This window comes from Chinchilla lanigera, unplaced genomic scaffold (assembly GCF_000276665.1).
Source record: "Chinchilla lanigera isolate Chin_1 unplaced genomic scaffold, ChiLan1.0 scaffold00001, whole genome shotgun sequence".
Classification (NCBI taxonomy): domain Eukaryota; kingdom Metazoa; phylum Chordata; class Mammalia; order Rodentia; family Chinchillidae; genus Chinchilla; species Chinchilla lanigera.
Genome location: NW_004955402.1, coordinates 2,800,446 through 2,818,745, shown reverse-complemented (window position 1 = coordinate 2,818,745; position 18,300 = coordinate 2,800,446). Strand labels below are relative to the sequence as shown.

The 18,300-nt window shown below is 38.4% G+C and overlaps 1 protein-coding gene across 1 annotated transcript; it reads left to right on the top strand.

The window, feature by feature from the left end:
• Positions 1–696: 696 nt before the first annotated feature.
• Ndufv2 (NADH dehydrogenase (ubiquinone) flavoprotein 2, 24kDa) lies at positions 697–16,380 on the top strand (the record flags this gene model as incomplete). Its single annotated transcript, XM_013516007.1, is given in 7 exon segments — positions 697–762; positions 2,497–2,559; positions 2,643–2,759; positions 5,774–5,942; positions 7,790–7,899; positions 9,936–10,012; positions 16,229–16,380. Coding segments are annotated over 7 exon segments (696 nt in total), but the record flags the coding sequence as incomplete, so codon positions are not given.
• Between the last annotated feature and the right edge of the window lie 1,920 nt (positions 16,381–18,300).

The window sequence follows — 18,300 nt, the reverse complement described above, 5'->3', positions numbered from 1 at the left end:
GCAAGAGGGCAGAGAGCAGTGCAGTGCAGAGCACTGGAGTGATCAGATCCTTTCCAAAGCAGCTGCGTGTTGTCAGTCTGCGTAGCATCGTCAGTAGCTTACTGAAACCACTTGTATGGCTGGAGTTTCCGAACTGAGTAAGAAGGATACTGTGGGCTCATTTGTTCATAGTATATGACTCATTTATACAGATGAAAACATTTACAAAGGTCCACATTAAATGAAAGCTGGCATCCAACTTGTTTTTTTTTTTGTTTTGTTTTTTGTTTTTTGTTTTTTTTCTCCGGTACCGGGAACTGAACTCACGACCTTGCGCTTGCCAGGCAGGCGCTTTTGCCGCTGAGCTAAATCCCCAGCCCCTGGCATCCAACTTGATTGAGGCAAAAGCAAAACGCATGAAGTTGATGGTACATCATTTCTCCAAGTATGAGTCTGCAGGTGTAGTCAAGAGGGTAACACATTTCAGTAGGTCTGTGTTGTGGTCACGGTTCTTCCAGACTGTGACCATATGCAGGTTACTAGCCTTGCTTTGGATCTCGACTTTCTTATATCTCCCAAAATAGAGATGGCCAAGGGTGTAGGGTAGTGGACTGTATTTCTTAACATTCTTTTACTTCTGTAACTTGATTCTGTTGTTTTAAGTTATAAATCTTACACTTTAAGGGTTGTGACTAATCTTAAAATTTTAAACTTTAGGGAAGACAAATACGGAATTTGCATAAGACAGCTGTGCAAAATGGTGCTGGAGGAGCCTTATTTGTGGTAAGTAATTAGATTTCTTCATAATGGAAAGACTTGGGAATTGGACTGAATGCACTAATATCTAAAATACTTTTAGCTGAATGTATAGGTAAGCGGTAGAGCACTTGTTTAGCATGCAGAAGGCCTTGGGTTCTATCCCTAGCAGTGAGGGGAAAAGAACTCTTCGGTATATGCTGGCCACTGTCGGAATTTATAGCTTATTGAATATACATTTCAAAAGATGTGTGGTTCCATCTGAACCTCTCATTTAGATTGGAACCAGGGAAACTGAGAATAAGAATTTAGAATGTTCTGTGGTGAAATTATCAGCCTTAACCTGCTTTTTCATTACTCTTTGGGTTCTTAAAAATCAGAGTCATGTAGTCTTTCTGAAGGTTCCAAGGCTGTAACTATAGATTTTAGTAATGTAGTGAATAAATACATTAGCATTTGGTCTTTATGTTTCCAGGTTTCAACTATACGTAGAAGTCTATGAACTTCCGAGCTTAGTTGCACAATTCAGAAAGGACTAGGTATCGTGTCCATATTTTCTGACATAAATTTTCAGGGATCAGCCTGGTTTTGAAAGGTAATGTAGCAGATCTGCATGATGATTTAGTTAGTGGTGTAAGTAAGGAGTAGCTTCCTGCTTTATCACCCTTGTCTAAAACATTACCAGATTGCCTACATATTTGAAGTTATTGTCCAGAGTTTCCATTTTGCTTCCTCTTGGTTCATGTTTTTTTTACAAAGCAAAACTCTGAATGTTAGCGTATGAAGAAATTCAGTTCTGTATTTACCACACATATAAAACACTGATGTGTTAATTTCAGTGTGAGTCAATTTCCTGTTGACTTGGCCATTTATTGTCAGCTTTTGAAGACAGCTTGCTCTGCTCTTTAAAGGAGAAGGAAATAAGCTTCCCCTACATTGCTGGTTGATTTGTGGAAAACTTGTGGGGAAGGGATGGTGTTTTTCTAACTCCATAAAGTAGTGGGTCGGTTTAAACTTTTTGGATCCCAGATTCCTTGGGCAGTCTGATACCATGTTGGAAAAGTGCACATGTGTTCACACTCCAAATTTTGTATTTTAATTTCATAAGGCTTCCAATAATTGGTAATATTTTGGTAACTGAATAAGAAAATCTTACTCCTTTTTTTTTGTCTTTTTGACACAGGATCTCACTATGCAGTTTAGACTGGCCTTGAGCTCACTTTGTACCCCCGGCTGGTCTCAAACTCACAGTGATCCTCCTGCCTTAGCCTCCTGAGTGCTGGGATTACAGGCATGCACCACCACGCCCGGCCTCTTATTCCGACTAAAGTTGGATAACACTTATTTGCTCTTATTGTGGAACTAAAGCTTCTTTAACATGTTCATGATGGGACTATAATGCATATATCTGGCTGCCAGGTGACTTGAACTACTGGTTGGTATGTGCGTGACTGTCCCATACCAGTGGAAGAAGCTGCCCAATGGGACAGTCATGCATGCAGCACCAGAGGTCCAAGCTGGTGGGAATGTGTTCAGCTATCTAAAACTGTTCTAAAGTTGGATTTCTGCTAACTTTGGTAAGCACTCTCTTCAACTGTGTTTTTAGTCACTGTTTTTGATGGAAGGATAGGTTGATGTACATCATGTTGGAATTAAACTGGAGAGTTTAAATAGTTGGTAACAGTATAGTAATGGGTAGTGTTTATTTGCACTTTAGAGAGAATTTTGATAGCTTTGGGAAAACTTTTCTTCTTTGTTTAGCACAGAGATACTCCTGAGAATAATCCAGATACTCCATTTGATTTCACACCAGAAAACTATAAGGTATGACTAAATTAACATAATTAATTTACAAAATATTTAGTATCTTCCAGATAAATAAAAAGGGTGCTTTTTCTTCTATGCAGAGGATAGAAGCAATTGTAAAAAACTATCCAGAAGGACATAAAGCGGCAGCAGTGCTTCCAGTCCTGGACTTAGCCCAAAGGCAGAATGGGTGGTTGCCCATCTCTGCTATGAACAAGGTACTGAGTTCACGTTTGCCTTAGAAAAGAGGAGAGGCTGTGTGCGATAACTTCCTCACACAGAAGTCACTCTGTGAATCGTGGGTGTCATCATCTCAGAGTTTGTTGCCCTTCATATGTTTCCCTGAATTGTATTTATGCTTTTAGCAGTTTCCTTAGTACACTGAACTGAAGTAGAGCTTTCTACTCTTGCTAAAAACAGTGAAAGCATTATGGTGAACCTTTTTTTTATTGCTTTTGTTTTTCTTATTTTGAGGGAAATGGTCATAATAAAGATAAAAGATCTCAAATGTGTTTAATGACAACATATTCTGAAAATTAATGTACTGTTTCACTAGACTGACATTAAAAATCTCATAGTGTGAATGTTTTTAATACTGTGCATCTTTAGCTACAGGTTGTATCAAATGTCTATATAATATGTGGGATTCATGCCACTTGATTATGCCATTTGGAGTCAACGTACAGAAATGCTATGGATGACCCACTTTATATGAAGTTAGTTTATCTATATGTATTCTAAGATTTTTTTTTGTAGTAATTTTCAGCAGTAATCCAAATTTTAAGTTTACTCATATCCTGTTACTACTACATTTGTATGATAATACAGTGTAAAGTGCCATACAAAAACCACATGTAATTTGATGTCTGTGAGAATCCATGTTATATAATGTAACACTAAGCAGTGTTATATAACGGAAAGGGTGTTTTGATTTAAAGCTAAGGAACTCATTTTTCTTTGAATTTGCTTCCTTATCAGCAGTGATGGTTTTGAACGAGGTGGATCTCTTCTGGTTACTACGTTATGATTCCTAAGTGGTAGAGTAGGACTGAATGCAGTGCCACGCAGAGTGTTTCTTACTTGACCACCTATCACAGGTGCTGCTGCATTTAATGTCATTTTCTAAACTTCACTTGATCATAACTATTAGGCAAGACCATCGATTTCTTGGAGAATACCAGTGTCTTCCGTTTATGTATAGTAATTCCAAATGCAAATTTTAGACTTAGTCATTTTGTATTGTACAGTTCACTAATACTGTGTAGACCCTTAGTAATTTTTTCACTATTCAAAGAGCTAGTTTAAATACCGTTAAGTAAACGTAGTTGGTTATTTTTTTAATAAATGTCATATTTCTTTGGAAGTTAACTTTCTTTAGAAATTCATACCTACTTTCTTTTCTTTTTTTTTTTTTTTTGGTTTTTCTCCGGTACCGGGAACCGAACTCACGACCTTGCGCTTGCCAGGCAGGCGCTTTTGCCGCTGAGCCAAATCCCCAGCCCCCTACTTTCAAATAATGATTTAGGTATATGCTTCTAATCCTAGTTTTTGTTTTATTTTTTACAAAAATTTTATGTTTTAAATAATAGCATGCCTGTTGGAAATCTTTTTGTTTTGTTGTTTTTGGTACCAGGAATCAAACTCATGACCTTGCATTTGCCAGGCAGGTGCTGTGTCGCTGAGCTATATCCCAGCCCCTGTTGGAAATCTTGCAAAGAGCAACTTACAGAAAAATAAAATAAAGCTAATGTGAGAGCATTTAAAACACATTGTCAGCTGGGCGTGGTGGTGCACGCCTGTAATCCTAGCACTTCAGCCTGGATTACAAAGGGAGCTTAAGGCCAGCCTGAACTGCATAGTGAGACCCTGTCTCAAAAAGACAAAAAACAAACAAACACATTGTCCTGTTCTATTTAGGGAGAGGCAGGAAATAGAATATAGAGAACAGATTCAAGATTCTTTCCATTTTACATTAAGGACTTTTATTTTAATGTTACTGTTCTTCTTTCCCTCAACTGAAGAAATACCCAGCTTTACAACAAAAAATGCAAAAGTTCACTCATTAGTACCTTAACAATTAATAAAGCATAGAGAAGTATGTGGCAGAATTCCAGTTCCAAATCAGACAATCAGGGCCTCACTCCAGGTTTATTAAATCAGTGTGGTGCTAGGGCTCTCACATGTTTTTTTTTGGTAGCACTGTAGACTCAGAGGCATATCCCTGGTTGAGAACTATCAAATTAAATACAACTACTTTATCTCTTACAAGTGATTAGATGTCTTTTGAGAATACATTTATTTTAAATTCTTGCCATGAGAAAGTTCAACTTGTTATATGAAATGCCATTAATGAACCACTTTCATGTGAGAGCATTGACATATGTATGTCAATTACACACAAACACACACACACAATTTTTTAAGAATGCCAGGTGGTGCAAGTCATCAAACTCAGGATAATGGTATTAGGTCACCTAGAAAGTTACAGCCAGGATTATAGTCATGATAGTAGTACAAAGACCAGCCCTAACAGTTGGAAAGCCTTGTTTTCCATACAGACTGGCCCTAAGAGAGAACTGCATCATCCTAAAATCTAGGATATCAAAACATGTACTTCATGTCATTCCTTTGATATAAAGTACTGTGATATGAAACAGAAGTAGCATTTTGGATTATTCTGGAGAACTGTGCTAGAAATACAAAATTTTAGTTGACATAAATCTAAACGTGGAAATGATATATGTAAGCAGATGTGAGCTAATAGTAATGTTTGATTCTACCTTTTTTATGTTGCCATACCATTTTTGCACAGTATGTATTACCAGTCACGTTAGGCTATTTTGAAAAACTGGTGAAGAGTTGAACATAAACTTTCCTTTGTTGGCAGTTGACTGCTAAATTTTTGCCATGTAGACAAATCAAATTAAAAATGATCAAAGCATAAATTCATAATACTGAAAGATTTAGACAAAAGAGTCCCTCCTGAGCTGGTGAGACAGCGAGGGGAGGAGGAAGTACTGGTGTTGTGGGTTCTTTGTTGTTCAGTTTAAGACATTTCCAAAAATTGAAGGGCTTATATCACAGTTACTGGGTACAAGTATAGTTTCTGCTCTTAGAACTCTTCTGTTTTTACCAAATTGAGACAGTATTGAAATTGTTCTTTTAGTGAAATATCCAAAGTTCAATTAATAAACACTGTAATTATCTTCTTTAAAAATTTCCTAATTTTTAGGTTGCAGAAATTTTACAAGTCCCTCCAATGAGAGTCTATGAAGTAGCGACTTTTTATACAATGTACAACCGAAAGCCAGTTGGGAAGTACCACATTCAGGTCTGCACTACCACACCTTGCATGCTCCGAGACTCTGACAGCATCCTGGAGGCCATTCAGAAAAAGCTTGGTATGGGATACGTATTTAGAACCGTAACTTAAACAATAGAATTCTTTCTAAATTTGACATAACTCTACCTAAGTTTTCCAATTTCTGCCATCTTACTTGACCTATACTTTGCCAGTAAAATTTTGTCTTGTTTTGCTCACCTTTATTTCTATTTTGTGTTTGTCTGTAATTCTCAGCCTCAAAGCTAAGGTTTAGCCTTTCTATTTTAACAAAAAATTGTATCTGTAAAGCTTCTAGGAGTTGTAACTTTTTCATTGTTTAGAATATTGTTTTACTTATTTTACGGTATCTTGTGTTACATGAAAAAGTGACTCTGTTGTCTATGTATTCCTCCAAAGAAGTCATAGAATAAGATACAAACATAGTAAGAATGCTTCACAGGAAAAGATATTTAAAAATAGATATTATAGTAAAAATAAGTAGGATTATTCCATATAAAACTGACTGCTGCATTTACATTTGTCAGATGAAGTAAAAGAAAATATCTTCTAATTTTTTTTATTGGGTACAAGTTACATATTATAAAAGATAGTTAGGCAGTAATAGAGTATATAAAGTAGAAAGTTGAAGTCAGCCCAAAATCCCACTTCCAAGGTACATATTCTGTTAACTGTTCACAGTGTGTGATAGATTTTACATCATTTTAATTATTCAGTGCAAAAACATAATTCTCTGTATTTTTTGGACTTTATTTCTGGCTATCTTTCCATAGCATAGTATGTGTTTCTCCCTCATTTTTTTTAAATTGTAAATTAACCTGCAGTTACTTCAATGTACACATACCTTTGCATACTTGTCCTGTTTTAAATGGAGCTTGTTTATAAGTACAATTGCTGGGTCAGACTTTACCATATTTTACTAAATACATGAGAGTACAACCCATTTCCTTCACTTTCTTAATGTTTGACATCAGTAGTTTACGCTCTTTCCCAATCTGGTAGTGTGGCTATGATATTTTTAGTTTATTATTATTATTTGAGATAGGGTCTCGCTTTGTAATTCGGGCTGTGTTTCCCAGGCTGGCCACAAACTCACAGTGATCATTCTGCCTCCGCCTCGATATTTGTAGTTTAGTAATCACAATCAAAATGAAAAGAATACAGTCTGAGGTACTGCTAAACAACCACCATTGGAGATGAGTCCTAAAATTTGTTTTGAAAGGAACTTCAATCCTGGCATGTTATAGTATAATTACATAAAGAGGCATTCTTCTTTCTTAAAGAAATTTAATGCTCTGAAATAATTTTTGTTATATAGAGGGTGATCAAAAAAGATGGTGAATATTTTTAAAAATTTAAAATTGTTACAGTAAAAATACATTGCCAAGAACAATTCGCTAAGTGTGTTCTAAGCAAGGAGGAATATTTAAGAGGGATTGATGGCAGCATGTCTTACTATAGTAAAATTATCTTTCAAAAAAATTAACTTTCACTGTAGTTTTTGACCACACATTGACTAACCACTTAAATCAATTTCTGTCAAATAAAAACATTACCGTGCATCCTCATCCCCCTTATTCTAGATTTGGCACTGTGCAACCTCTGGTTCTTTCCTAAAGTGAAAATGCCAGGAAAGGTAAATGCTTTTCGTCAGTTCTAGACACTGAGGCAACTGTAACAGCACAACTGAAGACAAGAGACTTGCAGAAGTGCTTCAGGAAATGAGAAGAACAATGGCAAAAGTGTGTTCAAAGCAAAGAGGGAGTCCTGTGAAGTTAAACATTCACCACACAGTCTGATTATACCTCTCAGCTCTGTAATACATAGTGCCCAGCCCCTTTCTGCCTTTAGACCAGATTGCCATTAAGCTGTAACCTGGTCCTTACAGTGATCTCTTTATATTTTTAGGAATAAAGGTTGGGGAGACTACACCTGACAAACTTTTTACTCTTATAGAAGTGGAATGTTTAGGGGCCTGTGTAAATGCACCAATGGTTCAAATAAATGACAACTATTATGTAAGTAATGTAAACTGAAGTTCTCCGATGTTGTATTCAAAATATTGATTCCATGTCATGTAGATGTTGGTTTCTGAATTGTTCATTTAGATGAAACCATTAGCATAAATACTACTAGTTTTTAAAAAGTTCTTTATACATTTTTGTATCTTCAGAATATAACCAATTTAGGACTGATAAAAAAATGGATCATTTACATATAAATATAGAAAATAACCCTGGTGTAGCAACCCAGACTTAATGGTGACATTTTGCAACATTTACTTCACGTATTATTATGTCACTATTGTCACTGTTATTATTGTAGAAACTAGCTGTGGTACAGGTGAAGTTACCCTTATCCAAATTTTGTTCTGCTTCTTTCATTTCCACAGATACCCATTATCATTAATTTAATGTGTGCTTTTTCTACTTATATTTTTAAACTTTCTATGTATGAACCCATACTAATGTTATATTGCTCGTTCTAAGAATTTTAGAGATAGTAGTACAGTGGTATCTTGGTCAATGAACTTAACTTAGTCCACAATTTTGGAAAAGATGCCCATGTTTGTGTTTGTGTGGGAGAGATGGCTATGGTTTTTTTGTCACCTGATGTAGTTTGCAAACATAAAATTTTGCCAAATGCTTGTTTGTGAACCAAATTATTTACAAACAAAAGCGTTCCTGAACTGAGGTACACCATTCTCAGTATTGCTTTAGCTGTGTCTCATGAGTTTTGATATTTTTTTCTTTGACCTCTAAGTTTTTTAGATGGGTTCCTAATACACAAATGTGTAGGATTTTTTAGCTACCATTTTTACATTGGTTGCTATCCTAACTATATCATGGTTTTCATTTGTGCTCCTTTGTTAGCTTTTATCACTTAAGAATTTGTGTATGGAAATCCTTTAGAAGTTCCTATTGTGAAGATAATTTAACACATTCCTGCCAGCTTGAACCCCACCAGTGGTACATGTATGACTGTCCCATCAGGTGGCTTGTACCACTGGTGATATAAATGGATGGAGTCACTTTTATTGGTCTTTTTACTAATAAAATTTTTTTAAAGTCACCTAATAGGACAGTCATACATGTACCGCCTGTGGTTCAAGCTGCTTGGCAGCTTGTGGCTCCTTACGTGTTGAGTTTGCTGTGCCTCTATTGCTCTTAGAAGTCCTCCTACCACTGGCTCAGAAAGTTTCAGGCTTTCCTCAACCTCCCCAGGGCAAGCTTTCAGATGAGTAGTGTTCCTTGAGGGACAGTTTAACTTCAGGTTTACCCTCACATTGAGGGCCTAGCTTTGGGGGCTCTAAGGCTGGATGGTCTTTGTAGACTCTTTTGGGCTGGGCCTGGGCTTTGTCCTTTGTCACTGTAGGCTTTTAAACCCTGGAGCCAGGTTTGCCTGGTGTTCCACATGTCTCCCCAGGTTTCATGGGATTTGGACTCCAGATAATTTCTCAGTATAAGTGGGAATTAAATAGTCAGAGCTTTGTATGAAGTATTACAAGTCTAAATACAGTAGCCTACAGATAGGTTGAAAGAGAAGAGATTCTTTCAGTTAGTAGTAGTTAGATCTTTAGATTAAGGAATCTACTGGTGCTAATTACTATTTGTACTTCAAGAATACAGTATTTGTTGAGCTTGTTCCTTGACACTGTTCCACTTTCTTTTCTCATCTAATCCTCTAAACAGGCTGAAGTAGGTTTACAAATAAGAAACAAACTGGAAGAGCCTGAGGAACTTGTCTAAGAGTACTAGCTAGTAAGTGGTAGAGCCGGGGCTGCAAGGCAGGTGCTTTACATTAAGCATACTCTGGACTCTTCTTCAGCTATAGCTCTTGTCATATACACTGAGTGATACACACTCATGTACTGGAGTTACTCAGTTGTTGCTATCGTGGTAACTATGCTGGAAGCTGAGAGACAGACAATAAACTAATTAGTACAGGAGATTTACACAGATTTCAGATACTCCAATGGATCTAAAGGCCAGGAAGCGATGCACAGAATTCAGTAGTAGAAAGTAATTTCATTGACTGCTATAAACTTTTTTAGGAGGATCTGACACCTAAGGATATTGAAGAAATTCTTGATGAGCTGAAAGCTGGCAAAATTCCAAAACCTGGACCCAGGTATGCTTACATTTATATACAGTACAATTTTAATGGCTTAACCTAAATTAATCTTTTATGTAAACTTAATATTTAAAGTTTTATACCCCACGTTCAAAGGAGTTGGTAAGAACTTTGGATAATATCTAAACCAACCTGTTTTCTAGAGAATGTTTTTCTCTAAAATTCTGTCAGATACTTGTCTGGTATGTACCTGAATATCTGTAAAGGAAAATTTACTGATCTGTTGTTTAAAAGTTTATTTTGCTAAAAGATTGACCCAAAGTCTGTCTCTGCTTTCCATCTAAAGATCCACTTTCCAACACAAGATAATTTAATGCCTCTTTCAAATAGTAGCTCTTCTGTATGTCAAACAGCTATCTTGCCGTCCCCATATCTGTGGTCAGATTCGATATTCACAGTTCTTTGATTGTGTTTTATGACCTAGTTTTGGGCTCCCCTTCTGTGGGATTTCTAGTTGGCTTGTGACTTCAGTGTGGTATTTAAACTAGTCACAGTGAAGTCATACACTAGATGACGATATTTTAGTCAACAAGACCACATACACAGTGGTCATCCCATAAGATTATAGTAAAGCTGAAACATTCCTGTTACTTAGTATTTTCACTATGTGTTTTTCTAAGCTTAGACATGTTTAAACATACAGATATTAACACTGTGTTATATCTGCCTGTAGTGTTCGGTATGATAATACACTTTGTAGGACTGTAGCCTGGGAGCAGTCACCAAGGTGGTTTGTGTGTGTGTACTCTGATGCTCACAGTGACAGGACCTGATGATACATTTCTCAGAACATACCTACATCATTAAACAACATGTGCTTGTATTTGAGATATGTACTGAGCCAGTTAGACTGCTGTGGAACTGCGTTTGTTCCAGATATGACATGTGTCATAATGCAGCCTAATTATATCAACTCTCCTTCAGACACATTACACAATGACATGCACTTATAAGTAGTTAGAATGCCTAGGTCTTTCTCAGCTTACCGATTTTTTTTTTTTTGTCCTTTTGAGACACTGTGCAGTTCAGGCTGGCCTCAAAGTCACATTGTAGCCCAGACTGGCCTCAAACTCGTAGCAATCCTCCTGCCTCAGCCTCTGGAGTGCTGGGATTACAGGCAGGCGCCACCATGCCCGGCAGTTTACCCATTCTTTATCCAAGTTGCTGCTATCCTGTAGTTGTGCTATACCAATCAACTTTTCTTGCTGAGGACCCTATTTTAAGTTCTTTTAATACTAGCAAGTTCTTTTAATACTAGTAGCTGTAACTCTCCTATAAGTATTTTTTTCTGTTTACGTTATACAAACTTTTCCTTCTCTCAACCCATTTTTAGGTTTTAGTGCCCATATAGTATTCTGATGTTTAAAACAAGATATGTGTTCTTTTTTGTGTTTGAAAATATATTTCCTAATTCTTATTATAAATAACAATTCCCTGAAGCTGAATTACAAAGTCAGAAGGTACAGAGCAATTCTGTAATTTGCTCCCTAGGAATATACTGGCAGACTAACAAACCTACTTAATGAGAAAATAAGGTTAGTACAGCTAAGTTTGGAAAATACCAGCTAGCCTCTACTATTAAAACTTCTAAGAGACACATACCCCTGAATCTGGATACATAAATTTGTTTGAGGAGGTTTGGTATTTCCTAGTTCCTAACTTTCTTGAGCTATACTTGCAGTGTTTTGTTGACTGCTTTTTGTTTTTGTGGTACTGGGGATCAAACCCAAGGCCTTTGCGCTGAGCTACATCCCGCTTACTTTTTGTATTGAGACAGGATCTCCCCAAGTTGCTAATTTTCCCAATGGAGGCTGAACTTCTGATCTTCCTGCCTTAGCCTCCCAGAGTGCTGGGAGTATAGATGTGTGCGAGCACACGTAGATTACATTTGCTTCGTCAGAAGGTGAAACATTTCACTGTCTTCCTTCTCTTTTAGAGGCAAGTGAAATGAAACTTGGTCATTTAACATTCTAGTATCTTTCTAAGCCAGTGGTCTTGTCCCTTACTTGTTCTTGCTTCACATGTGACTCCTGCCCTCTCCCTCAAAGTCTGTGTATTTCATAGTATTTTCCACAAGCCTCAGATTCTTTAAGGTTCAGATTTACCTACAATTACTTTCAAATACTGTGTACTTTAAAAAAAACATCTTATGTGCAGATTTCCTTGTGAAATCTAATTAGGTTCTTTAGATGGTCCCCTTTCTTCTGATTAGACAGTTAGAATTCTCTAGTCATAATTCTGCTTAGAACTTCCTGCTTCCCTTCTTGGCAACCCTGATCTGTGGTTCACAGACATTGATCTAGTCGTGCATTATTCTCCTGCCACAAACTGGAACACTTTGTCTACTTTATCATATTACATTATGTACTCAGCATGTATTTTACCAACATGTCAGTTATGAACAAGATAAAGTTTGTGTATGGGAGTGGCATTCATGTTGGACACAACAAATATTTCTGAGTGATAAATGCTATAACGAAAAATGAGACAGCAACAGGGGACAGAGAATGAGAGTAAATTCCACCTGGTGAGGCCTTTCTGAGGTGGAAGCATTGGAGTCCAAGTCTGAAGAGTTACAGGGAGCCATTTAAAGAGCTGGAGGAAGAATAGGGGGTGTATTAAGGTGCTGAAGTGACAGTGTGGCTGCCGAGAGACGAGTGTGGAAGGGTCAGAGAGGGAACTCGGAATCCCGCTGGGGTAGCCTGTGTTGGAGCCTGTGTATAGTAACAAGCTATTGTTGGGAGGGTTCCAGTGTGGATCTTGTGAAAAATACTGTCGTCAGTGCTATGTGGAGAATAGTTTAGAACTTAGAGGGTGTTACTGAATAGGAATTATGAGTGATTTCAGCCACTTTGATTTCAGCCTTTTCATCCTTTAAAATGGAGATGTGTGGGGTACACAAGTTTGAGAAAGAAAGGCCTCAAACTCACGACGACCCTCCTGCCTCAGTGTCCTAAATGCTGGGATTACAGGCATGCACCACCATGCCTGGCTCAGTTAAGCATTTTTAACATCTAATAATGATGTTCCTTATCAGTAATTATATTTCTTGTTTGGAATTTTGACTTTTGGAATTACTGGTGTCTGAACCACTTTCTCCTTATCATTTCTTATTTTAAAAAAGCAAACACAGACCTTTTTTTTCAGTAATTGTATAGCACTATAACAGTGGTGTCCAAAACTTATCTTTGGATACGGTAATAAGAGAATATCTAACAGCAGCATATGAAAACAAGAACTTTCCACTTTACTTTCCCTAATTAATATCTTGGACATAGAGGATAATGAACAAGATTGGGATAGCAAGCAGTAAGCATAGTGTAGTAATGTAGTTATTCTTTACATTAACTGAAGTTGGCTAATACTGCTTTAGTATTTTTATACTAAAACTCTTAGCTCCGGGGCTGGGGATTTAGCTCAGTGGCACAGCGCCTGCCTGGCAAGCACAAGGTCATGAGTTTGATTCCCAATACCAGGAAAGAAAAATAAAATAAAATAAAACTCTTAGCTCAAATATCTGAAAGAGGTTCTAATTGTCTTTGCATAATGAAGAACTCAAGAAAAATTAATTAATTTATTTTTTTTTTTTGGTTTTTGTCCGGTACCGGGAACCGAACTCACGACCTTGCGCTTGCCAGGCAGGCGCTTTTGCCGCTGAGCTAAATCCCCAGCCCCTCAAGAAAAATTAAAACAATTCTCTAGTAACTGATTTCTAAGTACTGATCTACCCTAGTGAAAATTAGTGACTGTGGTTCAAAACTGCTTTCTTGTATTTTTGGTAAATGGTAAGGAATATTAAATGGTGGTAAGATAATACTAATTTTGACTTCATGTGCCAAGATTGCTCTTATTTTTGACTCAAGGCACTGAAAGTAACTTCTTAAACCTGCTTTCTATTAAGATAGAAATCTTAATTAAGGTAAAAGTTTTCAGGGTGGATTAGTTTATAACTAACATCTACTTTATATTCTTCATATTTTGTTTTATAAAGACATGTTAAAATGTGCAGGATTCTGTCATGTGCAGGTACTATCCAAGATGTAAAAATAGGTAACTAGATTACATTTTTAGTGTAATTATTTTAGACAATGGATTTTTTGACAATGGATTTTTAATACAAAAAATAGGGACAGTGATAGGAGAAGCATGAAACTTTCATGAAGTAGTCTGAAGATAGTACTTTTTTGTAAGCCATAAAAATTTACAGGAAGGCCATGATTTCCAAATGTAAATATGTTAAAATGGTACATATATGTATAATATTAGAATGGTTAATAAACCGAATTTACTTTTTGAATTTTAATGACAAGAGCAAAGATAAGCACTCATGAGATATATATGATGCTTCCATTGATTGCTCCAAAACTTCAGTTTGTATAATCTTCCTTTGTACTGGTAAAGAAGATATCAATATTAAGGAGCCCATTCATTTAAGACCTGTATCCAAAGTGGTGAGAGACTTTGATAGCAAATGCTCAGCTTTTAGTAGACTTTTAAAGTGAAACTTTTACATCACATTCTATTCTGACATTTTAGCAAGAGAAAAGTTGTAGGTAGGAGGAAGAAATTTCACGGATGGGTAGCTTAGCTTAAACCACAGGTCCTACAGAATTAACTAAGAGCAGTAGGTATAATTATTACTAGTTGAGATATTTAAAAATTACAATGCCAGATGTTGTTTTTCTTTAAGACAAATACTATCTTGCCACTTAGCTTACCACATTAATTTTAGGCTTTTGACAGAAAGTGCACAGTGACTGCTTTTTGATCTGGTTTTTATAGCAAACAAAAAGATTGACAATTGCAAATGTTACTAATTTCCGACTTCTTAGGCCTTGTTTATTATAGTACATTACTTAGTTCCTTATGTACTGGGAGAGCTTGAAAGATCTTTCACATGATTGTGTGGTGTCATTTTTCATCCTGGCAACAAACAGTTTAATTCCAGGATTCTAAAGAACACTTTCAGAGGATTGATGAGACTATGAAGGGGAAAGACAGAAGGGACTGAAAAGATACAAATTAAGTTTTTCACTAAACTCTAGGCAGAAACAAGGTCATTCAGGGAGAGGAGGAGTGAAGCGAGAGGTATGTTGAGCTGGGCCAGCAACAGAGGTCAGACGGGGCAGCTGGAAGCCCTGCGTGTGCGTGCATGTGGGGTGATGAAGACATGTTCTTCCTGCCTCTCTACAGCCTCCTAATAGGTTCCCCAATCAGGACCTGTTTTGTTTTTTTTTTCTCTTTATATGGCCCCAGATGACCACCCTGGTCTGGAGTCTTGTGTTTTGGCATTACTATGAATTAAACCCAGGCCCTTTGCATGGAGCTATGTTCCCAGCTGTTTTTTATTTTTCTTTTTGAGAGAGGGTCTTGCTAAGTTGCCCTGGCTGAGCTCAAATTTGTGATCTTCCTGCCTCAGCCTCCCATAGAGGTAGCATTACAGGGGTGCTCACCACGCCTAGCTTTGCCCTGGAACTTTAAAAAAATAACAGTGTAGCCTGTTTATAAAGCAAACACAAATAAGATTTAGAGTTCACTGCTTCTAGGGCTGGGGATATAGCTCGGTGGCACAAGTACCTGCCTGGCAAGCTCAAGGTCCTGAATTCGATTTCCGGTACCAGAAAAAACAAACAAACAAACAAAAAATAAAACAGAGTTCACTGCTTCTAAGGGACAGTCTCCTAATAGCTCAGATTACTCCAAGAATTCATCTTCTATCTTCAAATGCAGTATAAAAGTGTGTGTTTTTTTGTAGTGATTTTTGACAGCCTATTTCAGTCCAAATAAAATTCAGATAGAAGAAATAAATACAGGGGCCGGGGATATAGCTCAGCAGCGTATAGTTTGTGAGTTCAATTCCCGATATTGAAAGAAAGAAAGGAAGGAAGGAAGGAAGGAAGGAAGGAAGGAGGGAGGGAGGGAGGGAGGGAGGAAGGAAGGAAGGAAGGAAGGAAGGAAGGAAGGAAGGAAGGAAGGAAGGAAGGAAGGAAGGAAGGGAAAAGAAAGAAAGAAATACAGCCCCAATTTATTAAAGTATAGTTGTATGGTCATATAACAACTATATGGTCTTCTGGTCATATAACCCATGCTAGTTCTAGGGGTGGAGAGAACAGTTATTTAACTGAGCTGTTATAACAATTAAAAATTTTAAAGTAAAAATTTAACAAATGTTAGTCATCAAATAGTAAATATAATACTTGCTTTTCCTTCCAGGAGTGGACGTTTCTCTTGTGAGCCAGCTGGAGGTCTTACCTCATTGACTGAACCACCCAAAGGACCTGGGTTTGGTGTGCAAGCAGGCCTTTAATTTATATTCCACTATATATATGTGACTGGAGAAATAAAATGTGAACCTCCCATCTGCATAAACTTTGTAATTGTTTGGTTATCCTGCTCTGCCAACATCTTGGCAGCCTAGCAACGTGCAGCTGTCATCATGCCCATGTGACAGCAGTGTCTTACCGTTGTCTGCTTTCAGTGGCTGCCTGTGAAGATGTTATGGGATCAAGTTAACAGTTACTCCACTGTCACCCATTTTCGACTGCACAATATTTACCAATATTAGAGTCCTGTAAAGTAAAAATTCTGTTGAACTTCAAAGCCATTTTGTTTTTTCCGTCTTAGCCATAGAGAAGTAGTTAGTTAACACTGTTTCTATGAGCCTTAGGATCTCCTTTAACACGTTAGTATTTACACTACACAACTGTTACTGTTTCCAGCTGGAAAGACTTCAAGCCCAGTGTAGGTATAATAGGTAGTTCTTTTTCTAGAAGCAGTTATTATTTTTACAAAGGTACAAAATCTTTTGACATTACAGTCTCTGTGGCTATTGTAATTAACACTGTACTATACAAATAACTGGAGCAAGAAGTCAGCATAATCATCAGGTGAAGACTAGTTGTAGGCCACTACAACTTAGAAGAAAGGATAAATGCATTTATATATTGCATCCAGTCCAGGAAACCAACTTCAGTACATTCCTTTTGTAAGCTGAGAGGTACAGCCAGCTTCAACACTGGACAGATATAAACTAATCACATTTCAGGATTTATCAAAGTCCTTGTGTGCTTCAGACAGATTAAAACTGTTCATTAATAATTATGATGCCTAAAGACTGACTTTGTGCTGCAGAGGGATCGAACCCAGGGCCTCCAGCATGCTAGGCAAGCATCCTACCACGGAGCTACACTTACAGCCCAAAACTTAATAAGTATGTATTTAAAACTTAGTTTTTTTTTAATCTTGAGAGAAACAAGTAATTTTCCAAAATCTTCAAGTTTCTTACATCCTGCAGCCCTCTTGACCTTATGAATAACTATTTTTTAAGAAAATGGTATGTCATACAATTGTAGGTTAAATGTAACAATGTTCTACCTCTGGGCAAAAAGGCTCGCAGTTTATACTGAACCCAGTGATTCATAGGTGGAAGAAGCCTAGGAAGTGAAAACACAAACGCTGGCCTTTAATGTAGGTTCATACTTTATAATTTTTTGGGACTCCGCTTTCCTCTGAAGTCTGAATGTCCAATGAGAACCTTCATCAGTGACATAAAGGGCAGTCTGACCAATTTGTGACTGCACTCACCAAAGCACAACTGGATGCAGAGCTTAGCCACGGCTGCCCGTGAGGGAGCAGACGGCTTTCTGCGGAGCACACGCCTCGAGTGGCTGGGCACGTACAACTGTTGCAGGTTAACCTCTACGTAGACAAAACATCCCCAGGAAGTTGCAAGGCCCGCTGCGGCTAGGCTGAGACACTGCCCTTCCTTCTCGCACCCCTCGCCCCCCAGCACCTGACCAGTTCCCTCTGGAACCCTCTATCCCGCACGGGGAAAGTGCACTGAAACGTGTAAGGGGTGGCGCAGCGGGCCGGGTCTGTCGCGCGGTCCTCGCTACAGAGGCACGGTCTGTGGGGGCGACGGGGGTCCACCGAGCAGCACCGGCTCCCGCGCAGGTGTAGGTGCAGGTGCCGCCCGCGGCGCGCAGGCGCAGTGCGGCCCTGACCCTGAGGGGCCGCCTGCGCCGCACCCACAGGCCCGACCCCGCCCGAGCCGCGCTGCTGGCGGCGTCCTGCGCGGGGCCTTCCTCAACCCTCGCCCACCGCCCTTGCCAAAAGCAGCGTCTGGATACCCTCCATGGAGCCGCCGCCTCACCGCCGCCATTTCCAGAAGCTTCCAGCCGCAGCCCCTGCCATGGCCGCCGCGGGGCGCGATGCGACGCCCGCTCGGACGCCGCGTCTTCCCGACGCCCTCCGGGGCCGCGGCTCCGCTCTGGGCCGCTGCGAGG